This window comes from Symphalangus syndactylus, chromosome 3 (genome assembly GCF_028878055.3).
Source record: "Symphalangus syndactylus isolate Jambi chromosome 3, NHGRI_mSymSyn1-v2.1_pri, whole genome shotgun sequence".
NCBI classification, from domain to species: domain Eukaryota; kingdom Metazoa; phylum Chordata; class Mammalia; order Primates; family Hylobatidae; genus Symphalangus; species Symphalangus syndactylus.
This window is the reverse complement of record NC_072425.2, coordinates 35,670,267-35,697,191: the sequence shown is the minus strand read 5'-3', so window position 1 is coordinate 35,697,191 and position 26,925 is coordinate 35,670,267. Positions and strand designations below refer to the sequence as shown.

The following is a 26,925-nucleotide window of genomic DNA, read 5'->3' as shown; positions in this document are numbered from 1 at the left end:
AACACAGTGAGACCTGATCTCTACTAAAAATAAGAAATTAGCCGAGTGCAGTTCCACATGCCGGTAGTCTCAGCTACTCGGGAGGCTGAGGTAGGAGGAAGATTGAGGATCGCTTGAGACCAGGAGGTTGAAGCTGCAGTGAGCCATGATCGCATCACTGCATTCCAGCCTGGGCAACAGAGACCCTGTTCCCACCCCCCCGCCAAAAAAAAAAATTCCTTGTTCATTTTGTGGAGTATAATGATATTGTGGCTGTGTGTGTGTGTGTGTGTGTGTGTGTGTATAAGTATTTATTAGTGAATATTTGAGTATTAACAGGTTAAACAACAAGTTGCCTGGGACTTGCTTTAAAATATTTCGGAATAAGAGAGTGTTGTGTACATGAGAGAGTTTCACCACACTTTCTCAATATTTTGTATATTTTTAAATCTCCATAATAAACACTTAGAACGAAATCTTGTAACGTGCAAAGGAGTTGGGAATTGGAGGTGTCAGCACAGTGTGGGCTGAGCCCTGACTTGGAGACTCCGGGTCACTGGGTGAAGAGTCTGACATCCACAGTGACGAGGAAAGTGTTGCGGGATGCAGACAGAAAAAATTATCCAAACCATTAACAATTAATCTCTTCCACACAGTGAAAACAAAACACAATACACAAGAGTCCTGGGACCCAACTCAGCACCCACCTACGGACGTTGAGTCACATTTTGTCCCCACGCTCCAGTGCCTGGTGCACCTTATAAAGGGGATGCACTCCTGGACTTTGTGCCTAATTTCACAGACACCACATACTTTTACAGCAAGAAACAAAGTATATGCAGCAATGAAAGCTAAGTTCTTAGCTTTGAACACCAAAGCTAACTTTCTACCCAAGCTAATTTTATGTAAACAATATTTTTATCCCTTAGAAGATTGCTGAGGGATACAGGATTGATTTTTGACTTTGAACTAAAGCACCATAATCCACAACCCAGCAGAATAAGAACATCACGATATGGAACAGGACAAGCTCCTCAGTGGACATCCTTGGATGGCCACCCTGCCCAGGGCTCAGTATTACAGGCACAAGAACATAGGAATGTTCTAGAAATCTGCACATTCAAGTCCTTCATTTTATGGATGGAAAAAGTGAGGCAAGAGGCAGGTCACACGGCCAGGCAGTCACTGCAAAACCAGAATGAAAAGCAAACCTTCTGACTCTGAGACCAATACAATTTTCCTTCTTGGGACTATGTTCAGGCGACTGTATTATGGACGTTATCTGAACAGGAAAAGAAAAGGCAAGGCTCTCATTTCTGCTACTGAAAGGTTAAGAACCAAATATGCAACACCAAAAAAAACCCCAGACAGCTCAGTGTTACAAACTCCTTGGCCATAAAAAAGTGGTTTAGGTAAATATTTTTTTCTTTTTTTTTTCTTTTTTGTGGCAAATCAGGAAAAAAACCCACAACCACCTACTACTACAGGAGAAAGAAAAAGAAAATGAAATAAATTTCTGCCTGACTAAACAGTAACATGCAATTAAAATGATGGATGTCTCTGTGCCAGAGGTTGAATTTGAAACAAGCTGCTGGAAGAAGGGCAGCCCTGAAAACAAATTGCCAAATTACTTTTTGCAGCCAGATTGCAGATTCCCCCTCCATGCAATTCTGAAAGCAAATAACTCCACATAAATAAATATGCAACAAATTCCCAGGAAATCTAGCCAAGAACGTGAACAGAAAGGACTAACTTTGAGTGGATGACTGCCCCTACCCATCCTTGCAACTTAGGAATGTGAGAACATTTGAAAAGTAAGGCATGTCAATGCTATCTCGCACATAAAGCTTCCTGAAACTCCCAAGTCCTGTAGTGACTGTTCATCCCTAAGCCATGAAGCTTCCACAGCCCTGAAATCATAGTTTTGGAATCTCATAATACACCTTATGATGCAGTGCACTGAAGACATCGGCTCGGGAGTCAGCAGGTGACAGTTTGAGTCCTAACTCTATTACTCAGCTCAGGCTGAGTTTGATGTCCAGTAAATTTCTTACCTAGCAAGGATGTTATAAGGATTATATGAAATGATGATGAATTTAACAGGGCTTGGCCTGGGTTCACCTATGGGACGGGCCTGGGGATGAAGGTAGCCTCATTTTAGGTAGCATGCCTATTTACAGAAGAGGGAGGTGAGGCCAAGTGCAGTGGCTCACACCTGTAATCCCAGCACTTTGGGAGGCGGAGGTGGGAGGCTCACTTGAGGCCAGGAGTTCGAGATCGGCATGGGCAACAGAGCCAGACCTCCATCTCTACATAAAATTTTAAAAATTATCTGGGCATGGTGGCACATATCTGTAGCCCCAGTCACTGGGGAGTCTGAGATGGGAAGACTGCTTGAGCCCAGGAGTTTGAGGCTGCAGTAAGCTATGATCACACCACTGCACCCCAGCCTGGATGCAGAACGACACCCTGTCTTAAAAAAAAAAAAAAAAGAGGGAGGTGAGCTCATGGTGGCTAAGAGACAGGGGAGTGTTACGGGCCGAACTGTGTGACACCCCCCCACCCCAAATTAATATGTTAAAGTCCTAACCCCTGGTACCTCGGAATGTGATTGTATTTGGAGACAGGGCTTTTAAAGAGGTAACTAAGCTGAAATGAAGTTGTTAGAATGACCCTAATCCAATCTGGTTGGATGACAATGTGGTGTCATTATAAAAAGAGGAGATCGGGACACACAGAGACACCAGGGACATACACGCAGGGGAAAGACCATGTGAAGGCAGAGGGAGAAGAGGCAGCGGGGGGCGGGGGGAGGGATCTGCCAGCCAAGGAGAGAGGCTTCAGAGGAAACCAACCCTGCTACGCCACGATCTTGGATTCCAGCCTCCAGAATGGCGAGAAAATAAATTGCTTGCTGTTGTTTAAGGCACCCAGTCTGGGGTACTTTGTTACAGCAGTCCTAGCAAACTAACAAGAGACAAGAACACAGGCTTCAAGTTAGAGGGCAGGTTTGAATCTGGGCTCCACTACTTACAACCAGCATGACCCCAACAAAGCCCCTTCACCTTTCTGAGCTTGTTTTCTGTCTGTGAATGGAGGTGATAGCACACATTTCTCACTGAGTGATGTGAGGATGAAATGAGAACCAGTGCAGATGCGCCATGTGGCACAGTCATGGCCATCCACCGGCAAAGCCAGGGCCTGTGCCCAGGACCTCTGACTGTAAGCCCCAGGACTCCCCACAGCATCCCTGCGGCAATCAGGGGCATCGCTGCATGGCAGCCCCTGGATGCTTTGAACGGTACTCCTCTGGACTGAAACTGACGGTGAGAGCTGTCCCTAATAGCCTGGATGCTTCTTGTGCCAAGGCACAGTCTTGGACCCCAAGCTCCTTGGGTCCCACTCATGCCTGGTATTCTGTACAGAAGGAGCAGAACTTTAGAGCTATGCACTTGGCTCTGCGTGTAAGATTTTCAAAAAGGTCAATGAGTGGAAAAGCACATGAACTTTTTTCCTTTAACCCTGTCTATGGTGAGCTTGGCTATTAGGGTCATAAAACTATAACCAAGGCATCACTATCCATTCATCTGATGGAGGTGTATACAAATAAAGTGGTCTTTTTATAGATAGCCTTTTTCTTCTGGGTGAGTCAGTAGTCTCAAGAAAAAAAAAGTCACTGCCTCTTGCAGGAAGAAGGCAGAGAATGACACTTTCAGCTGGAGAAAAGAAAGGTGTGATGCTGACAGCCTTTCCTTAGGCTTGGATTTATACAGATTATCAAGATTATTTCCCTGAGGTCTGTGGTTTGTGGTTAGGGTGAGCTACTGTGAAAAGAATCTTGACTATAAGTTCACCACACAAAAAGTTGGCCTTTCCTTACCCATTAACTAAGAAGAAAATTTCCCAATCATACATGCCTTTTTTTTTTTTCCCCCGAGACAGGGTCTTGCTCTGTCACCCAGGCTGAAGTGCCGTGGCACGATCTCGGCTCACTGCAACCTCCGCCTCCCGGGTTCAAGCAATTCACCTGCCTCAGCCTCCTGAGTAGCTGGGATTACAGGCGCCTGCCACCACGCCCAGCTAATTTTTGTATTTTTAGTAGAGATGGGGTTTCACCATGTTGGCCAGGCTGGTCTCAAACTCCTGACCTTGTGATCCACCCACCTCAGCCTCCCAAAGTGCTGGGATTACAGGCGTGTGCCACGGCGCCTGGCCCATATACGCATTTTTAAAAGCAACAACTGAATGCCAAGGAACAAGTGTTAACTGGTACTATGATGAAATATTACTTTAGAAGACACAAATAGGAAATGATTTACAGAACCAAACACCTAGGTAACGTCTCGTCATCTTTTAACTGCTAAGAGTTGACCAATTTTCGCTAACCCCAATTTTCTCCAGTTCAAGCAGAACAAATTTATCTGGAATGGTTGAGTGCACAGGGCTCCAATATCCCAGGTATTGTCCAAAAGTATTCTTACAAAAAAAAGTACACCATGTCCAAAGGTATTCCTGCAAGAGTACCACCAGACCAGGCACTGAACCCCCCACAGTCCCTATACCTTCTAAGATACCTAGAAGCAAAAATAGGAGGGAATTCGGCAATGGGGTTACACATTTGCCACCCACACACCAGGCACTTTGAGGAATTCCTGCGGGATGCTGTAAAGACAGGGGACATTCTAATGAGTGAAGTGGGTCATGAGGAATGGACGTGGGCAGTCACTACATAGGTCTAGCCAACTGCCACTCCACGGGAAATCAGACCGTGCTGTGAGATCTTCCAATCTTTCAAGAAAGTATACAAATCTGATTACTTATTTATTTATTTAGGTAGAATGGGAAGATTTTTAAGAACCTTGTACGACTCTCTACATTTTTTTGTTTGTTTCTTTAAGACAAGGTCTCACTCTGTTGCCCAGGCTGGAGTACAGTGGTGCCATCATGGCTCACTGCAGCCTTGACTTCCTGGAATCAAGCAATCCTCCCACCTCAGCCTCCTGAGCAGGTGAGACTACAGGCACGCACCACCATGCCTACCTAATTTTTTTCTTTTATGTTGAGATGGGGGGGGGGCGGGTCTTGCTATGTTGCCTAGGCTTGTCTTGAACTCCTGGCCCCAAGAGATTCTCTTTCTTGCCTGGGCTTCCCAAAGTACTTGGATTATAGGCATGAGCCACGATGTGCAGCTTGTTTTTTTTTTTTAATTGAAGCATCACATACCTAGACAAAAGTGCACAGATCATACATGTACAACTCAAGGAATTACCACAAGTGAATGTGCCTGGCAACCACCATGAGGGTGAAAATACAGAACATTTCCAGTAGTACCCCCTACCCCTCACAAAGTTCCTTGTGTGCCTCTTTCCAATTTCTACCCCTTCGTTTCCTCCCACTGGTACCACAGATTGCTCCTGCCTATGCTGAAGTTCATACACATGGAATCATACAGCATGCCTCTTTTACAGCTGTGTGGGGATGGTCCACTCACCCCCATCCCCGCATTCACAGCAGAGCTTGCAACTATGAACAAAGACACACCAGTGCCATACCACAACCCTGCGAGGAACAGAAATGAGACCCAAGTGGATTCACCACAGTGAAGAAAGGCTTCCGAGTCACAGAAGGAGGGAGCAGGCAGAGATAAGAAGAGACCAGGTGGGGCGGGGACAAAGTCAACCGAAGAGGAGGGTCTGTTCCCAGATAAAAGGGAAAGCGAAGGGATAGGGCGGTGGCAAGTGCCAGAGGGAAGAAGCTAAAAGTTCACGGTCACCGACAGGGCAGAGAATACCCAAGTCCAGCGATTACAGCCAGGGTGGCTGGGGCCATGACAAAAACTTGCCCAAATTTCTATCATGTTCCAAATCTTTCCCTCAATGGACCTAAATATACTATTAACAACGGCAGCACTATCCATCTCAGTGGAGTTTGAGGGAGATTCAATTAAACGCAGCTCCAAAAAATTTTAGTGTATTCATCAATTGCTCATATAGGTTGAACAGCCGCAATTTTAACCTACAACCCCACCATCACAATCTTAAATCCATTACTTTACTTAATATTAACAGTAGCCATATTTATATTATTCAATACAAATACAGGCCAGGCGTGGTGGCTCACGCCTGTAATCCCAGCATTTTGGGAGGCCGAGGTAGACAGACCACTTCAGGTCAGGAGTTTGAGAACAGCCTGGCCAACATGGGGAAACCCTGTCCCTACTGAAAATATAAACATTAGCCAGGCGTGGTGATGGGCGCCCATAATCCCAGCTACTCCAGAGGCTGAGGTAGGAGAATTGCTTGAACCCAGGAGATGGACATTGCTGTGAGCCAGGATCGTGCCACTGCACTCCAGCCTGGGAGACAAGGCAAGACTTTGTCTCAAAAACAAAGAAATAAACAACAACAATAAAAAAAATCAATACAACTATAAGTGCTACAACATTATCACTATCCTATATGTGAAATCAGTTACCACTACTAACATCCATAGTGCTTGTTACTCTACTATCCCTAGGAGGACTGCCCCCACTAACAGGATTTCTACCCAAATGAGCCATCACTCAAGAACTAACAAAAAATAATAGCCTCATTATACCTATACTCATGGCCACCATAGCCCTGCTCAACCTGTAATTTTACATATGCCTAATTTATTCCACATCACTAATGATATTTCCAACAACATAAAAATAAAATGGCAATTTGAAAACACAAAACAAACCCTCTTCTTGCCGTCACTTAGCTCCACCACCCTGAGATCCTGCATTTGCCCCAGGAGGCAACAGGCTGACTTCTCAGAAGGAGGAATCAACAAAGATTACAATTTCAAATAAACACAAAGTCAACAGAAGAGTACAGTAAACACCTGTCACTCAGCTTTGACAATGATCAACACTGTGTATCATCTTTTCCTCTATTCATTCCTCCCTGGCCCACCATTAATTTTTTTATACTTTTTTTGGGATGGTAGTAAATTGCATTTGCCTTGAAATGTACAAATCTAAGCTATTCTACTTTGACAAATGGACTGGTGTACCCCACACTCCTCTACCACTCTGCCCCTTCTCATCTCCCCAGAAAGTTCCTGGGAGGCCCCTTCCTTGTCAATCCCTGAGCTTTCCTACCCCCGAGGCAAGTTATTCTCATTCTCATTTGTTTTCTCCACAGATTAGTTCTGCTAGTTCTAGAGCTGTGTGTACATGGAATCATACAGAGGCTACTCTTCTAAGGTTGATTTCACTCAGTGTAATGCATATGAATTAAAAAAGCCTTCAATATGCAGTTTTGGCTAATCTCATGTAGACACATCTACATACTTCCTGTGCCATCTTATGTGGGTAAGCTACAACGCGTTGAGATAAATATTTCCGATAAAAATAACCCCAACTGATACTCAGGTGGCTGAGGTGGGAGGATCTCTTGAGCCCTGGAATCCCAGGCTACAGTGAGCCATGGTCACGCCATTGTACTCCAGCGTGGGAGACTAAGCAAGACCCTGTCTCAAAAATAAATAAATAAACAAACAACTCCAACTGGATTCAGAACCATTTTTGTCAATAAACTATTCAAGTCCTGCGTCTTCCCTTGGTCCCATGTTACAGATGCCAGCTCCTGCACCTAAAGTGCAGCAAAACAACTATGCCAGAGCTCTGGCCAACAAGAGTCAACTTTCGACATCCCCAGAGAAGCAAGGTAGACCAAAACTGGGTAAAAGCACATAAAAACCATAGAGTTCTCTGCAGATGCAAAAGACACATATTCTTACCCAAGTGGCAGTTACTCAGGGAAAGAGTGGCATCTCTAACTCAGTCTTTATCTACCTGGAGCCTGGCTTGGTTCTGCGTACACAGTGGGTCCTCAATAAATGCCTGTCTCTTCATTGCTCTCAGCCTCTCCTTGGCTGGTAGATGGTCGTCTTCTCCTGTGTCTTCACATGGTCCTCCCTCTGTACAGGTCTGTGTCCACATTTCTTCTTAGATGACACCAGTCATATTGGATTCAGGCCTGCCCTAGGACCTCCTTTTAACTTAAATACCTCTTTGAAGACCTTATCCCCAAATACAGTCCCATTCTGAGGTACTGGGGGTTAGGACTTCAACAGATGAATTTGGGGAAAATGGAGAGGGCCACAATTCAGCCCCAAACAGCTACCTCCTTAACCAAGTGGGAATTGCGGAACCTCCTCTGCCATGACTGACAGGGATGTCATCTCTGTCAGGATACTGAGGTATCCTGACCTCATGGGATTATATGAGGACTAAGAACACACCCGAAGATCCAACTTTCTTCACAGGACCTTAGAGCTTGCTGGCCAACTTCGGTCCTATGAAGAGTCATAAAAGCCCAGTAATGTGCCTTCTCGCGGCATGGCCATTCTGGATCCTTCTGTACCAGGGTGCAGCTCCCTCCCTGGCTGCAAAGATAAGATTTCTCCTTCCCATGATGAGAACCAGATGTCCCTAAGCTTTTCTTCAAACATAAGAGACAGTATAGTATAAAGATTAAGCTTATATTTTATCACAATTAAAAAAAAGAAGCTGGGCACAGTAGCATGCACCTGCAGTCCCAGCTACTCAAGAGGCTGAGGCGGGAGGATCACTCAAGTCCAGGAGTTCTGGGCTGCAGTGAGCCACGACCATGCCAATATACTCTAGCCTGGGTGACCGACTGAGACCTCATCTCTAAAAAAAAAAGAGAAAAGAAAAGAAAAAAAGGAGAAAAAAAGGGTATACATAGTATGATCCCATTTTTGTTGAAAAAACTTTTTTCTCCACACTTAGAAAAAAAGAGGGAAGAATATACACCAAAATGTTAATGAAGTAGTGATCACTTGGTGAAAGTGATAAATTAAAAAAAAAACAATTTTTATTTTAAACTTTAATCAATAATTCCTAAACATTATCAAATAAACATGTATTACTTTTATTTTTATTTTTTAAGTTGTGGGTTTCTTTTGGGGGGCGGGTTTTGAGACAGGGTCTTGTTCTGTCTCCCAGGCTGGGGTGCAGTGGCATGATCTCGACTCACTGCAACCTCCACCTCCCAGACTCAAGCAATCCTCCCACCTCAGCGTCCCAAGTAGCTGGGATTACAGGCGCACACCATCACACCTGGCTAGTTTTTTTGTTTGTTTTTGTTTTTTGTAGAGATAGAGTTTCACCAAGTTTCCCAGGCTGATCTCAAACTCCCGGGCTTAAGCAATCCACCTACCTCAGCCTCCCAAAGTACTGGGATCACAGGTGTGAGCCACCATGCCTGGCTGGGTTTTTTGTTTTTTTTTTTTCTTTTCTTTTTGTGGAGAAGGGGTCTCTTGCAATGTTGCCCAGGCTGGTCTCGAACTCCTGGGCTCAAGCACTCCTCCCGCCTCGGTCTCCCTAAATGCTAGGATTATGGCTGTGAGCCACCACACCCAGCCTTTTATTTTTTTTTAAAGGCATAGAACTGATATGACCGGATAACTTTTATAAAAAATAAAATCAGTGCTTTTCCCATTATGTTTTTTCCCTTTTTCTCTTCCTATTCAAGCAACTAGGCTGTTCTGTTCTGTCTTGGGAAAGGTATGTTATAACCAAAAAAAGAAAATTAAAAATTTTTAAAGGGAAAAGAATGAAACAGATGGATGCCGGAACCAGACTCCCTGGGTCCCCCACATTCTAGTGGCAAGACCTTGATGAGGTAATTTAGCTGTTTTGCACTTCGGCTTCCTTATCCATAAAACAGGGCAGTAGCTACCTTGTAAAGATTTTGTGCGAATCAACCAAGTAAAGATACATAAAGTGCTCAGAACTGCGTCTGGCACATAGTATGCACTACTTTGAAAATAAACCTTTACTTGGGGTACCTCTGCCTTTCTGAGTCCTTAAGACTTATTCCTCAACATTTCAGTGGTCTTAGAACGCCAGCTGGCTTCCAATACCAGATACACAATCCTATACTTGACCCCTAACATTTGAGGGAAATTCACAGCAATACTGATTCACTCCAATTAAGCCAAGAGCTTTAAGCGCACAATCAACCCCAGGAATTCTGTTCTGCAGTCCCGAGGGGCACCTCTAATGATTTCTGCTCCTGGAGCCGTATCATATGTTGTTCTTATACCATAGGTGAATTCTTCCTTGGTGTTTGATCTTTGCCCTTCTAAAGGTCAAAGTCAACAGCAGACACCAGGACACCAGCAGGACAGTGCAGGGGCCAAGAGTACTTAGGCACTGTGTGTTCTCTCGTAGTTGCCTGATCTCTGTGTGCCTCAATCTCCTGTATAATGAGGATACCAATAGGAACTGCCTACTCCATGGGGGGATGAGGGGTCAGAGTGAAGCCATGGAAAGGGCTTGGAACAATGTAAATGGTCAATCCACTTTGAAAACGTAACACTGAGTGAAAGAAGCCAGACATAAAATGCCACATATTGCACGATTCTATTTATATGAAATACGCAGGGACAGCAAATCCAGAGAGACAGAAGACAGATTAGCGGCTGTCGGGGTTAGGAACAGGGGAGGAACGACAGCTCGACAGGTAGAGGATTTCTTTTTGGGGTGATGACAATATTCCGGAGCCACATAGTAACGATGGTTTCTCAACAATGTCAATGTACTAAATGTCACTAATGGTCGATTTTGTGTCATGTATATTTTACCACAATTTTAAAAATCACTTGCAAAAACTAAAAAGGTCAATAATGTTATCTATTGCTTGAATTACTACATAATTACTATAACATGTGCTAGGTCTCACCCAAGGCAAAAAAGTGCCCTGCAAGCTCCTAGGAGGAGAGGGAATGCTATATGGGAGAAGTGGAAGAAGCGGGGGAAGGTGGGGTGGTGGGGTGGGAGGATGGAATGATGGGATAAGCTTCATAAATGCGGCATCATCTGAGACAGGCCCTGAAAGATGGCTAGGCCCTTAAGGGATAATACTCAGCCAATATGAAGGCAGCACAGGCTGGATGCGGTGGCCCAGGCCTGTAATCCCAGGACTTTGGGAGGCCAAAGCGGGTGGATCACTTGTGGTCAGGAGTTCAAGACCAGCCTGGCTCGCACGGTGAAACTTGGTCTCTACTAAAAATACAAAATTAGCTGGGTGTGGTGGCGGGTGCCTGTAATCCCAGCTACTTGGGAGGCTGAGGCAGGAGAATCACTTGAACCCGGAAGGAGGAGGTTGCAGTGAGTGGAGACTGTGCCACTGCACTCCAGCCTGGGCGACAGACGGAGATTCTGTCTCAAAAAATCAAAATAAAAATAAAAGGCCAGGCGCGGTGGTTCACACCTGTAATCCTAGCACTTTGGGAAGCTGACGTGGGCGGATCACCTGAGGTTGGGAGCTCAAGACCAGCCTGGTCAACATGGTGAAGCCCCGTCTTTACTAAAAATACAAAAATTAGCTGGGCATGGTGGCCCAATGCCTATAATTCCAGGTACTTGGGAGGCTGAGGCAGCAGAATCGCTTGAATGCGGGAGGTAAAGCTTGCAGTGAGTCGAGATCGTGCCACTGCAGTCCAGCCTGGGTGGCAGAGCGAGACTCTGTCTCAAAAAAAAATAATTAAATTAAATTTAAAAAATAAGGCAGCACAGGTACAGATACACAGGTGAGAAGTGAAGGGGGCACTGGGGAGCTGCCAGAGAGCCACTAGAGTGATGGCCACGAAGAAAAACCGGAGAAGTGGACTTCAACAGCCTGGAAACGACTTTTAAGTCTAGTTTTGTATTTACTAGCTGTGGGATATGGGGCCAAAATCTTACTGGTGAGCTTTCTATAAAATTAGAACACCCAAAATTCTCTCCAGTAAGTGCTATAAGGATTAAATGAAATGATCAAAGGTGAAAGCCTGATCTAAACCTACAACGCTACACAAAAGGAAGGGAAGGAGCCCTGCAAAACATTGTTTCTCAAACCTGACTGTACCTCAGAATCACCTGGGGAGTTTTAAAACATTCTGGGCCAGGCGTGGTGGCTCACACCTGTAATCCCAGCACTTTGGGAGGCCGAGGTGGGGGTGGATCACCTGAGGTCAGGAGTTTGAGACCAGCCTGCCCAATATGGCAAAACCCTGTCTCTATTAAAAATACAAAAAATAGCCAGGCATGGTGGTGGGCGCCTGTAATCCCAGCTACTGGGGGGCTGAGGCAGGAGGACAGCTTGAACCTGGGAGGCGGAGGTTGCAGTGAGCCAAGATCGTGCCACTGCACTCCAGCCTGGGCAACAGAGCGAGCAAAAAAAAAAAAAAAAAAAAAAAAAAAAATTCTGATGAAGGGGTCCCACCTCCCAAGGCCAGCAATCTTGGTGGTAGTAGTAGTCTGGGGTATACCTTAGAAGCTGGACTTTGAAAAACTCCCCAGAAGATTCTAAGCATGCAGTAAACATCGAAAACCACTGTTGTATTAACTTATTAATCAGCCTGCCCTCAAAAAGGCAGAGTAAAGCAATGCTTTGAAGGCTGGAACACTATACAGAGCTGACCCAAGAATCTAGGTGATGCAGAAGTCTGGGACTGCTGGAGCCCTCAGCACGCTGACTGGGGGCCACCAAGGCAAAGTCAAGGTAATGCAATTAACATCCACACCCCACTTTAAATGAGCTCCTTTAGAGCAATGCCCATACATTTGACCATTTTGTATTCCTCGCACAGGGCCTTACAGGCACTAGATGCTCTGCAGTTTTTTTTTGTTTTTTTTTTTTTTCTTCAAGAAATAAATGAAATAGCTGAAATAAAACAGTTGTTGTCAGTAAATGAATGCAACTGTAACTATCTGGAAAACTTACCTATGTGGAAGAGGTCATTCCCTGAAGTGAGTTAAACGACATGTTACAGTAATTCTATTATAGTACATACAATCCTTTTCCTTTTAAAAGACAGCATTAAATTTTTCCTTTTTTTTTCTTTTTTCCAGGAGCGTCTTTAATTAAGAGGAACTTCATCGCTTTTAGAATAAAGCTAAATACCTCTGGACTTCAAAGCAAAATAAATCCCATAGCTCTAGAATACTGAGGTATCCTAAACAAATACCTCCGACCTTAAATTCCCTGCTCTCCTATTACAACATCCCATATCCCAGACCTCCTTTCTCAGGTTTCACCCTGGAGTGTCCCATTGGATGTGTCACTGCTGGCTGTGTGCATGACCTGGGCCAGTTCCAAGCCAGCTTGGGCCCCTCCCTGGACTTTGACCAGCCATTCTTGCTACCATCAAAGCAGCGCTGATGCCACTCAATACAGATTGCAACCGACTGAGCAGGAGGTGATATGGGCCTTGGGTCCCAGGCCCCAGCAAGCAAGAGCAATAAAAGGACTCCGGTCAGTGAAATGCCATGGAATGGGCTGTCAAGAGTGCGCTGCAGGTTAATAACTAACCCCGGTAGGCTTTTACAGTCTACCGGCCTTCCTTGGATGATGCCCATGTCCATCCCATGAGCAGGAGAGCTGGAGAAAGCCCCAGCTCCCATGTGCAGGGGATGAGAATCCTGGTCGCTTTCAGAAGAGATGGCAGAGTCTCAGAGAGGCAAAGAGGCTCGCTGGATGTCACTCATAAGCGCTGGGGGGCTAGGTGCAGGAAGCTGCACTTGTTACACCCTTGTTCATTTGCCACAGGTGAGCAGCAGCAGGCTGGAGTGAGCAGCCTTCCAAGGCAGATGGGAAAGGCCTTTCGCCGCCTCCAGAATGAGATTTTGGACCAGGTGTTCTCCAAGGGTTCCCTTAGCGGCGAACCCCACTGGTTCAAGCTGTCCCACACTCGGCCCAATTCCCTTCTCATTGATGCTGCATTCCCTAAAACGTCTGCTAGCATCTCCAGCCAGGAGAGACAAAAAGGGTTCACGGAGGGCCTCCCGAGTATGTGATGGGGTACCAAACAGGAGTGAGCTAGAGGGAGGAAGAACCCACGCTCGAGGAAGACATTCAACAGCTGATCTCCACTCAGCCTTCTTGAGGATAAGGATCTTACTGATCTCTGTGTGCTCTGATCAGATGCTTGAAATAAGACTATTCCTGGTACTAACTGTACCTCAGGGGTAACCAATGTTAAGGATGCAATCAACGAAACCCAGAAAGTAACGAACTGTAATAGGACAAACGGCCTCACTTCTCCAACAGATAAATGGCTCAAAAAGGTGAGGAGAAGGTTTTTAGGTTAAGAGTCTTAGAATATCTATCAAATGCAATGAAAGAACCTTGCTGAAAACCACAGAAGAAAATTTGAACATTGGCTGAATATCTGACACTAAAAAATAATTGTTCATTATTTTTAGAAGCTTTAATAGTATTAGGCATACATATATATATATGATGAGGTCTTGTGATGTTGCCCAGGCTGGCCGCCGATTTCTGGATTCAAGTGATCCTCCTACCTCAGCCTCCTAAGTAGCTGGGACTACAGGTGTGTGCTATCACAATCAACGCTATTTTTTTAAAATTGGTCCTTATCTTTTAGAGATACATACTGAAATACATGTTTGAAATTACGTGTTTAGGCCAGGCACAGTGGCTCATGCCTGTAATCTCAGCATTTTGGGAGGCAGAGGCAGGCGGATCGCTTGAGGTCAGGATTTCAAGACCAGCCTGGCCAACACGGTGAAACCCTGTTGCTACTAAAAATACAAAAAATTAGCCATGCGTGGTGGCGTGTGCCTGTAATCCCAGCTATTTGGGAAGCTGAGGCAGGAGAATCGCTTGAATCCTGGAGCCAGAGGTTGCAGGGAACCAAGATTTCGCACTGCACTCCAGCCTAGGTGACAAAGCGAGACTCCATCCTAAAAAAAAAAAAAGAAAAGAAAAGAAATTACACGTTTAGAATTTGTTTAAAATAATCAGGAAAGGGCAGTAGGGAGGGGTATAAAAGGAGAGTGGCCATAAACTGATAAATACGGAAATGAAGATGAGTACTTAGGGTCCATATATAGTTCTTGCTACTTTGGAATATGCTTAGAAATTTCCATAATAAAAACTTCAAAAAGAGTGGGCAGAGCTGATGTGAATACTATAGATCCCGTAGCTGCTCTCGCAAAAAGCCACCAGCAGCAACCAACTTCAGCTCATTGACAGTGAAAGTGAAGTCAAAACATTAATTCCTACTTAGTGAAGAAAGATCTGCCACAGAAGCCTGTCAATTTGGGGCTTACAGTGTTCTCTCCCTTTTCTCCACCGAGGTGACCTCAGAAGAGGAAGGGGATACGGGAGACAATCTCATGGAGTCCAGGGGCCAGTGAGAAAAATACAACTCCACCTAAAAACAGGTGAAAATCATAAAACAAAACATTCCAGGAGGAACTACACGTTGCTAACAACATATGAAAGACACTCAACCCTGGCCAGATGCAGCAGCTCATGCCTGTAATGCCAGCACTTTGGGAGGCCGAGATGGGAGAATTGCTTGAGGCCAGGAGTTTAATGGCCTAGGCAACACAGCCAGATCTCATCTCTATTATTAAAAAATACACACACACACACACACACACACACGCACACACAGAGAGAGAGAGAGAGAGAGAGAGAGAGATGGATAGGTGAAAAGTACTCAACCCCATCAACAACTGGGAGAAAGTAAAGACCACAAAGGTGCCACTAACTCCCACTATCCTGGTAAAATCAAACAAAGAAGCTGACAATGCCAAGTGTTGGAGAAGAATGGATTAGGGAAGCTTTTATATGCTGTGGGGACTCTGGAAAACAATTTTGTATGATTATAAAGGGCCCCGCCCACTCTTCCTCCCAGGTACACACCCAGGAGAGATGCTTCCTGACACATGTACACCAGAGACCAATTCCAGAAAGTTCAAAGTGGTATTTTTTTCCCCTAATAGTTCCAAAGTGAAAACATCCCAAATGTCCACATAGGATCAATTCCGGTATATGCATGCAATGGAATAACTACAAAACAGTAAGAACTCCAGTCATCTCACTGACACGAATTCTCACAGACACAATATTGAAGGAAAAATTCATGTATATACAGCTCACAAACCTACAAAACTAACATGATATTGTTTAGGAAAAGGTACATATGCAGAAAACCTATAAACAAAAGAAAGGGATGAAAGACAAACTTCAGGAGGGAGGGAGGGGAATGTGACTGAGACGGAGCATGTGGGGACTTTCACAGCATTGGTGATGGTCTTTGTTCCTAAGCTGGGTGGTGGGCACAAGGATGTTCATTGTGTTATTTTTCTAAAACTATTCATGTTATAGAGAGTCTTTTGTATTTATATTTCATCATTTAAAAATCTAAAGAATGTGCTGGACAGAGGGCTTGCCAACACTGAGCAACTCAGACAAAAATGTAAGGGGGAGAAAACTTGTCTGCCACACACCCCCAAATGAAGCCCAGACAGCCTTGGAGGATGATCAGCACGATGCAGAAGAGTCCCAGGGAAGAGGTGTCAGAATCCAAGAATAACACCACGAGGTGAGGGCTGGGGACATCCAAGTCTCTGGCGGCAGTGCCACAAGTGAATGGGTAGGACCGAGTTAAGACAGTCCAGACCTGCATAAACATCCACACTCCATGAATGGATAAACTGTATGTGATATACTCTTACAAGAGAACATTACTCAGCGTTAAAAAGGAATGAAGTTCTGGCACCTGCTACATACAACATGGATGAACCTTGAGAATACTAGGCTAAGTGAAATACGCCAGCACAAATGGACAAATACTGTAGGATTCCACTTATATGGGATACCTAGAGTAGCTAAATTCATAGACAAAAAAGGAGAATGGTGGTTGCCAGGGGTTTGGGGGGAGTGAAAATAAGGAGTTGATGTTTAATGAGGACCGAGTTTCAGTTTGGGAAGATGAAAAACGTCTGGAGGCCAATGGTGGTGAAGGTTGCAAAACAGTGTGAATGTACATCATGCCACTTAACTGCATACACTTAAACATGGTTAAAATAGCAAATTTTGTGTTATTTATATTAATACCATGATTTTCAAAAAAATTCATAATTCAGGGTAGGTGCAGCTCAGCAAGTGAACAGGTAGAGCAAAGGAGACGCATGATCAGGCCGACTTCAATGCACCTGAGCGAATGCTATGCTGCAGACAACACTCAGCTCATGAGACAGGCATGGAAAAGAAACCACAGAGCTGAGGGATGCCAGCTCTGCAGGCACCCACTGAACCAGGCAGTTGGCATCCTCACAGCTGCAGGGTAGACCATTCCACCTGGGGGGACTGAGCTGGGTAACAAGGAAGCACCAGATGATCCCACGGGTGGGACAGGACCCTTGGGATATCATCTTCCAGTTCGTAGCTTCATGAAGAAAATGCTGGGCACTCAGCCAGCTATGACTTTGGGGAAAAGAACCTGCAAAAAATGCTGAGAAATGGTAGACAGAATCCAAATGCCAGAGATGCTGAAAGGCAAAGTGGTTCAGAAGACAGGGGATTTTACTGCATGAAATTCTGACCTTCCCAGGGAGTTCTAAGAGAACACATATTTAACACAGGAAGGCTGGGTGTGCACAGCATGGGCTGAGGGGAAGAGCACTGGAAAATGAGTCCGGAAACCTAAATTCAATCTGGCTCTCCCATACTTACTAGCAGAGTGGCCCGAGGCCATCTGCTCTCCGAGACCATCTGCAAAGGGGATGATAACGTGCACTTTCCCAGGCGGCAGCGATTAAGGGAAGCAACACAGATTCTGCATGCCTTGGAGATGGGGCTGCCTGACGCGTAAGTGATCAGGTGCTTTGCACATCAACCTCCAAGCCCCCAGAGACAGGTATTACTCACTCAAACCACATCACACACAGCAGAGAATAAGGGTTGAATTTAAGTATTCTAGAATTACGCACAAAAGAGGGCACCAAACTGGTGAGGAGCCTGTCAAGAAATGTGGATGGGGAGGAGAAAAGAAAAAAATGTTTTAAAGGATATACACCACGCTTATAAACATGTATACAAAAGCACAAAGATGGAAAGGAACAAAGTGAAACCAACCAGTTGCTATGCAGCAGGATAGGAATATGAAAATGTTTTTCTTTGAGATAATTTTAATGTTGTTCTATTAAGCACTTTTTAAAAACATCACCTACTTCTGATCTGAGTGTTGAATTACGGCCATCAAACCATTATGCACTCAAGTGAAATGACATTCAATGAGTCTAACTAAAGAAGTAAATCTGATCCCAAGTGGCCTACAAAGGTGGAAACCTTTTGGGGGCTCAGGGGTCCCCATCCAGCTCGGAACCTCTGGGGCAAGCTCAGAGACCTCCCACCCCCCTTGCCCCGCTGTGCTGTCAGAGACCTTCCCAGACCACAAATCAAGCTAGAGTCTGCCTTTACTAGCTACGTGACTTTGGACAAGTTTCTTAACCTGTCTGCTAAACCCTGATTCTTTCCTCTACAAATCAGGAATAACAACAGTAACCATCAACACAGTTTTTGTGAGGATTCAACAAGATAACCACCTAGATGGGCTCCCCACATCATCTTCATTTCAAAGGGAACTCACTTACTCCTTTAAGATCCAGGGACATAGCCAGAACTCATCTGGCTCCCCTACCCCAAGGAACCCGGAGTCCAGGGATGGGGCTTTTCTGACCCCCATCTTCCATGCTGTTCCCTCCACCCAGACACAGCTGAACTCCTACACATCCTTTGGGGCAATTCCATTGTCACTCTGGGGATCAAACCTTCTCCAGCTGCTCGGGTGTGGTGGCTCACACCTGTAATCCCAGAGCTTTGGGAGGCCACAGTGGGAGGATCTCCCGAGGCCAGGAGTTCCAGGCCAGCCTGGGCAATATAGCGAGACTCCAATGTTACCAAAAAAAGAAAAAAAAACCTTCCCCAACTCCAGCCCACAGTTCAGTTGCTCACCCCTGGCACCACCCCATGTTGGTTTATGGGTATCTGTTTACTCTGTCTGCCCCTCAAGACTGGGAGCTCAAGAAACACTCTTCTCTCTCCGATACCCCTCCCCCATGCTTAACGTAGTGTAAGGGCTCAGTAAGCCTTTGCTGACTGAAGAAAACATACTGTGAGCAAACAAAAACATTTTGGAAAACAATTTAAAATAAACCGGAAATTAAAATCAAGTGGGACTAGTAAAATTAATCCAGCTCTAGAGAGAGGCCACAGAGGCTGCAGAAGGAGTGAGATTAGAGGGATTAAGGTGGTGGGGGGTACACCAGGGATGCTGCCAGGCTCCAGCCCCACTCTGCCAGATCAGCTTTGGCTGGTAGCAGAGTCATAGGCATCCTGGGCTGGCGAGAGTCAAGACTGCCCCATAGCAGGTGCTTTCAGATGCAAGGGGACTCTGAGGTCACATCAACAAGACCTTTAACCTGCCAGCAAGAGAAGGTAATTGTGGCGAGGAGGGTCAGAGTGCCAGGCAGCTTGCTTCCTACCAAGGCAGGGGCAGCAGGCAGCACACATTGCAGATGGCTAACCAGCACTGGGGGCCTCCCCACCCCAGCTAAGAGTCCCAGGAAATGTAGAGAGGAGGGCCGAGGGCCTCACCCTAAAGAGACACAAGGTCCAAGTCCACCATCCTTATTCAACTGTGCTGAGGTGGGGTGGGGGGAAAGAGACTTCCATTAACCCATATAAGTTCATCATTTTAAAAACATATTTATATCTGAATATGAAAGAAAGCACAGATGAATGCGCACCCCAATTTTAACAGTGCTTATCTAATGAAACTGTAGATGTTGTTCCAACCTTTCCATATTTTCAAATGGGTCTTCGATGAATGCATTGTAAAGGAGAAATGAAAGGGGAGCACACACACGAACCTGGAAAACACACCCAGATGAATCAGCAGCCGACCCTGCCCTCAGGCAGCAGCCACGGGCTACAGGTGGAAACTGGAGCACAGTTCCCACTGGAGGAGAAGGCTCCAGGCAGGGCAGAGAGAGGCCCAGGGAGAAGCCCACTCCCAGCCGGCCAAAGGAAGTCAAGCAGTGGGCAAGGATGGAACACGTGTTTTGAGGACAAACGGTAGGCGGAGGATTTCTGTGGTTGCCAGGCTGGATTTTTTTCTAAGTCCCCACGCAAGAATTTAAGGGAAGGCCCCACCCCCATCGACCTTCTGCTATTTCAAAACGAAACAGACCTGTGCCTTCATCCACTGCAGTGTACTAGGAACAGAATTCAATGAGATTATGCACGTGAAAGTGCTTAGCAAGTTAATATTTGTTCAGAGCCCTGTACCAGTGTAGGGTCATGTTACCGGCTCTGGAGAGGCTGGGCTGTGGCCCCTTCTCCCTGCAGGCCAACCGCCGCCCCTTATTAACACTGACAAATCCAGCAAGTGTAGAAGGGGAGTTAGTGCTCTTGCTTGTATCATGACACCCCGTTTGGGAAGGGTGTTCATTACCCCTCTCTCACCCCCCCACCTCAGCCTTCCTTTTAAAACAAAGAAGACATTTCCAAAAATAACACAAACTCATGACCCACTAGATATCCAAGGCCTCACTCCAGGTCTGAGAGGGGGTGTGGGTGGGGCAGGTAGTGGAAGGCCACCTTTAGCCAATACCTACCCTACAGGGGCAGAATAAACAAGCCACCCAGAGGCCTGGGATAAGCCAGTGTGGCCATGGCAGCCAGAGCCTTGGGAAAGGTTAGAAATGAGAAGCTGTCTTCGACCTCCTGCGGGTCCCTTAATTCTTCCCAACCAAGAGTGAAGACAGCCCTATCTCAAACCTTCACCCTCCCCAACACACTCACCCGACTCCACCTGTGAGCTGCTCTCCCATTGCCCCCTTCTCCCAGCCAGGCCCTCAACACCCCTTACCTGACGACTGCAATGGCATGACTGGTCTTCAGTCCCTCCTCTAGCCCTCCACTCCACTGTGACAAAAATGGGCTCCCTAAAGCACAGGTGAAACCCCAGCTCAAAGACTGCCAACCCCCCTACCACCCCTTGCCCCATTGCTACAGCAGTTTATAATGCATGGTGTAGCTGCTTCTGTTCTCATAGTTCTAGGGCCAGGGTTTTTCACTGGCTGTGAAGAGACCACCTGCATCCGAATCACCTGGAATAACTTGTTAAAAGTTGAGCTTCCTGATATACTGAATCAAGAAATTCTCGGGGTGTGCTCTGGGAATTTTAATGGAACAAAAAAAATCCCAGATGAACTTTGTGAACATTGAAGTTGGGATCATTTTGCTCGAGTTTTTCCACTGTTTGGGAAAATCTGTTCTATTTCCATCTGCCAGGAATGTACCCCACCCCTCTTCCATGATCCTGTGTTAGGACGTGGGTTAGTCTTCCCTCCCACTGCTGACCCTACGCTTGACACCTTCAGATGCTGACAATCAGGGTTCCCAAAGCAGCCGGTTCCAACTCTTTCACTGACTGACTGAAGGGAAGTCACTTTATAGCCACAGACCACAGCTTCCCAGTTTCTCCAATGGGCCGGGGAGGTTCTGTCCGGGGTCCCTTTCAACTCCAAAATAAGCAATATGACCTTTATGTTGGATCATGTATGTTACGTGAGATCAGAGGTTTCAGTCCTAAAATTCTAAAAACCTGCATTCTCCTGTTTTTGCTGAAAAAACATCACTTTTCACATCTAAAGTGAAACTTTTAAAAAGCATTTTTCATACTATATCCAACTTCCAATTTCCACTAAAGAAGAGCCAAGCAACGGTTAGCGTGCCTGGCACAGCATTTTTTTTTTTTAATGTCTATTACTAGAAACTTCTTCAAATCTTTCCAAAATCCAAAGTAGAGGAAGGAGAGGTTTCTAAGATTACAACCTACTAGCAACCTTTCAGCCCTCTGTTGCACCGTGAGGCCTTCCCATCACTGAATCCTCCCAACATCCCCATTTGAAGGATCAGGAAGTCAATGGCTCAAAGAGCTGAAATTGCCCAAAGCTGCAGAGCCAGGGTGTAATATGCAAAGGTAGATCTTCGAATTCTGAAATCCTCCATGTTTGCACTGGACCACAATGAGTCGATGTTGAGTTCCAGATGCAGGGAAGGCAAGTGCACCAAATGCAACAATGGCCCATGGGCCGTTCCCTCCAAAGCATGGCGGGAGTGCTAACTGGCTGACCACACATCCTAACAGCTTTCCACACTGAGCACACAGGGCAACGGGAGGCGGGGCTGAGCAACAGCCACACAAGTAAAAGCGATGCCAGGGATTTAGTCAACAGAGAGCTAATATGAGTCAACAGTGGGTGCCGCTGCCAAGCACACTAATGGGATCTTCAGCTGCATTAATAGAAGGAACGCGTCTAGGGCAGGCCGAGGGAGGGAGTCCTGCCCTGCTCTGACCAGACCACACCTGAGGGTTAGGCAGGGCTGGGCTGGGCTGGGCTGGGCTAAGGAGAGGGAGGTGCTGTCCAAGGCAGGGCCAGGGTTTCTGAAGAGGACTGGCTCAGGCTGGCACTCTGGTTGGTAGGGCGAGCAAGGGCTCATCTGGAAGCTGGGTTTGTACAGCAAGTCCACTTTAGACTGCATGTTATAGATTTTTCTTTAAAAGATCCTTTTATTCACATTTTATTTTATCAAAGATTGAAAAGCTGCTGACTATCCATAGCAGAGATTAAGAACACCCAGGGGCCAAGCACAGTGGCTCATGCCTGTAATCCCAACACTGTTAGGGGCTGAGGCAGGAGGATCGCTTGAGCCTACATGTTTGAGACCAGCTGGGGCAATATAGTGAGACCCCATGTCTATAAAACTAATTTTTTTAATTAGCCAAGTGTAGTGGTGCACAACCGCAGTCCCAGCTACTAGAGAGGCTGAGGTGGGAGGATTGCTTGAGGCTAGGAGATCAAGACCGTAGTGAGCTGTGGTCGTACTACTGCACTCCAGCCTGGGTGACAGACGAGACCCCAGATCCAAAAAACAAAACAAAAAAAAGAACACTCAGGAATGCTAGGTGACTCAACCTATCACCAAGCCCTGTCAGAAGAAACAATTGCAGCTACTTTTCCCTTTATTATATACAACAATTGGCCCGTGGCTTTGCCAAGGGACACTGGATCTGAGACCCCATAATCTCAAGTGTCAAAGTCTCCTGGAAGTCCTTCCAATTCCCCCATCCCATCCGGCCACAGCACCCTGTCTGGGTGTGCCTGTCATATCACTTAGCATCACCCAGAATAAAAGAAACGTGTTTTCACCTGCGTTTCCCAAGAGCCTCCAGGCTGCATCTCATTCACCTTTGTGTCTGCAGCACAGAGCTCGGCACATTGGAGACGCCCAGTAACTGTGGTCTGGACTGGACTGAGGTGCCACAGCACGGTCAAACTGAGGGTGTTATTGTGTTCCAGACAATTTCAGAACACAAGCATCCTAACTAGGGCTAATAAAAAGGTTTATGACAGCACACAGCCAACTTTTAGGAGGTTGAGCAAAGGAATTCTCAAGGCTAATGCCGCCTGAGGGTTTTTATTACAAAGGAGACATTTAGCCTGGCAATATCCCTGGGTGCCTGAGAAGCCAGCTTGGGGTATCGCGGTCAAAGGTAAATCCTATCTTGCGACAAGCAGCAAGGCAACACCAGGGCCCAGGAAGCGGTAAAAATCTAGGAACACAAAAGAGAATAATGACAAGTGGGGCCAAATGCCAAAAAGGACAGCATAAAGAGTGAGCCCGGTGAAGTGGGTCTGAGGAGCAGCAAATGCTACAAATGCATTGGGGAGCTGGCCGCCTGGCGTTAACCTCGTAACTCAGAATTAATTACAGGAGCACACACTCAGATCTGAGAAGATTAGCGTAGGAGACTGTGATGCAGTCCTAATATCTAATAAATCTTTAAATCGATGAGCTGTGCCCACTGGCCATTTTTCTTCATCTTTCCTCCCTGAGAGCTCACGTGACACAAGCCAGCATTTGCTTTTTATCCGCCTGTGGACGGGGGGCATATACGTGTGTGTGTGCACGCACATAAATAAAATGTGGGCTTCACTAAGTCACATCATAGAGGAATCAAGAAATTTGCCATCCTAGGAATACCTGGGACGGGGGAATTCTTTTGTCAAGCAGCCTTTTATAAAGTGAAGAAACCTTTTAGGATGCAAATATCCCCTTCCCCTACCAGGCTCCAGTGAGGGCTGCACTGGCTGGAATCAAGTCAGCCTTCCTGTCCCAACCTGTTCATTTGTGTACCTGTTTGGGTCTATTCACCATGCACACCACTTAAGCCTGTCTCATGGAGCTGACAAGCAATACATTTTATAAACGAATCATCCCCAGGGAACAGATGAGAAAACCACCGGCAAGGAGCACTGTCAAACTTCCCAAGGATAGCATTCCTTTCCCAGATCCGAGATGCAAACTACGCCACATCCTCTCCTAACACAAGCTGCCCACTCCAGAGGCAGCCTGCTCCCCTCTCCTCCTCCCCGGCTCCTCAGGCCTCCTCTCCCAGCTGAATAAAAAGCTGGAGAGCCTCATTCTTGGAGAACAGTAACATTTTTATGCTATTTTAAAGGCAACAGCTCTAAGCACCCGAATGTTCGCTCCTTTTCCATCAATAAAAAGGCCCCAAAAGGGTATTTTCATAGCAAAATGATATCTTATGGAGAGCACAAAGAACCACAAAAATAAAATTGCCATAAATTGAAACTGTCTCGAAATTCAGCCTACACCGGGAAGCGTTAAACTCCAAGCCAAGCAGGCTCTGATTTTTCCATCTGAGACCCTTTTCACATGTTCCTAGTTCTCTCATGAAGTTCAAACATTTCTCCCACCCAGGAAGGCCTATATACTTCCTTGGAAGTCCGGGTATGTTATTTCTTCCCTTGACATCCTCGAGGTGATCTGTAACATTCATCTAAAGCTCAATTACTGCTGTGTCCTCAGTCACACCCAGAAATTCCCGAAGGCACCGTCTGCCGCAGCGCCGGGTGCACAGTGGGCGCCCGGTTAATGTGTGGTTTGATTAGATCTGATCTGGCCCCTTCAGCCAGGAAGACTCAGTGGTAACTGGACGCCCTGCAGCGGACGGCAGCGCCGGCCTAGCTCTCAGCTGGCGCGGGGCGGGGGTGCAACCACCTGTGGGCGGGTGCCCGGGACGCAGGCCCAGGCGCCGCCGCCCTGGAGTGCCCCGCCGACCCCACGCACTGTGCCCAAGGGAGAAAGTCAGGCGCGCCTGCCCCTCCGGGCACCCCGGGGTCGACTCCCAGCGCCCCAGCAAGGGCTCTGCCGGGGCAAGGCAGGCAGGTCCGAGACAGCCGACTCTAGAGTTAGCTCCCAAGTCACCCTACCCGCTGCGAGGCTGCAGGGCAGATGGGGCTCAGGGAATGGGAATGGGGTGTACCCAGAAGGGATCAGCAGAGAGCAGAAATGGTCTAACCCCCGCCTCCCAAACTTGGGGCGCCTGCCGAGCAGCAAGCGAGGGGATCTCCTCTCTGCTGTCTCATCAAGGCCTGATGGCGAGTTTGAGGGGGACAAGCTGGACACCCCGGGACGGCCTCACATTGATTTGAGATTTTCTACCCAATAACCCAGTATCAGGAAGACCCCTGCTGGAAGCTAGGGACAGAAGGGGAGCGCCGGCCACCTGCACCACGGGGGGCGGGGTCTCGGGACTCGGGGACCGTGTGTACTGGGGAGGGGGCAAGGCCCCAAGGACTAGGTGGGCGCCAGAGAAATCGCAACCCCGCGGCGCAATGTGCCAAGGAGGGGGCGCGGGCCAAAGGTGGGGCGCCGGAAGAGACCCGGACGGGGTGGCCCAAGAAGAAAAAGGATTGAGGAGTGCTCGGAGAAGGGGATGGGGGAGGGGATCCCCAGGGAGGTGCAAGGGAAGCGCCCCCGAGGCAAGCACTGGGGGAGGGGGAGCTGCCTCCAGGGGCGCGAGATGCCAGTGCCCCGGACCGGCCCCGTCACTCACCGGCAGGTCCACGCTCACTTCGGTCCCGTCGAGCAGGAAGACGCGGCAGTAGAGGGTGGCCTTGGCGGCGCCGGCGGCGGAGATGTGCACGGCCGCGCCGCCGGTGAGCAGGGGCCCGCCGCCCGCCGGGAACACGCTGCCCCCGGGCGCGACAGGCAGCGCCGAGGAGGAGGCGGCGACCGGGCCCCCCCGTGGCCCCCCGTCGCGCTCGTCCCCCAGCCCCGCGGCCCCGCGCCCCGCCGCGCCCCGCGCGTAGCGCTGCATGGAGCGGCGGCCAAAGGTCCGGCGCAGGAACCGCAGCATCCTGGCTGGGGGCGCCCCCTGCCTCCGCCCCCTGCGCTGCCGCTGCCGCTGCCGCTGCGCCGCCGCCCGGGAGCGTCCCGCGACGCCGTCAGTGCCCTCGGCCGCCCGCGCTGCCTCTCGCGGGCTACGGCCCGGGGCTAGCCCGCGCCGAGGCCGAGGCCGCGCTCTGGCCGCCTGCGGGGCGCGCCGGCCCGGCCAGCGCCGGCTGCGAGTGGCCGCAGGCGGGAGGGCGCGCTCGGGGCCGTCCCGCCGCCGCCGCCGCCGCGCGCTCTCCCGGGCCGGCGGCCTGCGCGGGCTGCCGAGGAGCTGCTCCCGACGGGCGGCTGGGGGCTACCCGGGGGCTGCCGGGGGCGGGCTGCGGGCTGCTCCCGCGCCGCGCGCCGGCCGAGGGCCAGCCGGAGCAGGGCGCCTGCGTGGTCCTGGCGCGCTCGCTCCCACTCGCCGCGCCGCGCCCGGGGCCCGAGGAGGCCCCGCCGAGCGCCCGCTCCCAAGGCGCCTTTTCCTGCGCCCGCAGCCCCCGCCTCCCACCTGGGAGGCTGCACCTCCAGCCGCCGCCGCCGCCGCCGCCGCCGCCGCCGGGACTGCAGCACGCCCTCCTCCCTTGGGGCTGCGCCGGGTAATTGCAAGCCGGGTCTGTGCTGCCCCCTGCCGGCCCGAGCGCCCCCTGCTGCTGTAGGTGTGCTCACGTGTGTACACGTAGGTGAGCACACACGTGTTTCCGGCGCCCAGAGCCCTGGAGGCGCAGAGTGCCCCCTTGCACGATAGGAAAACAAGGCCGCGTGCCCTCTGGGAAGCGTTGCTCCAGAAACCAGACAGAATAGCACTAAGTTTTCCCCCTTGGAAAAATAGCAC

At 48.2% G+C, this 26,925-nt stretch overlaps 1 protein-coding gene across 7 annotated transcripts in view; it reads right to left on the bottom strand.

Annotated features, from left to right (window-relative positions):
- EPB41L4B (erythrocyte membrane protein band 4.1 like 4B) overlaps positions 1 to 26,669 on the bottom strand; it is a 149,237-nt gene extending 122,568 nt beyond the window's left edge. For 4 of the 7 annotated variants that reach the window (XM_055271553.2, XM_055271558.2, XM_055271554.2 and 1 more), the window contains exon 1: positions 25,771 to 26,258. In XM_055271553.2, coding sequence (XP_055127528.1) covers positions 25,771 to 26,073 — 303 coding nt within the window. In that variant the 5' untranslated portion in view covers positions 26,074 to 26,258. Of the gene's footprint in view, positions 1 to 25,770 lie in introns of all 7 variants that reach the window. The other 3 variants (XM_055271559.2, XM_055271557.2, XM_055271560.2) reach the window with 2 other exon arrangements.
- Between the last annotated feature and the right edge of the window lie 256 nt (positions 26,670 to 26,925).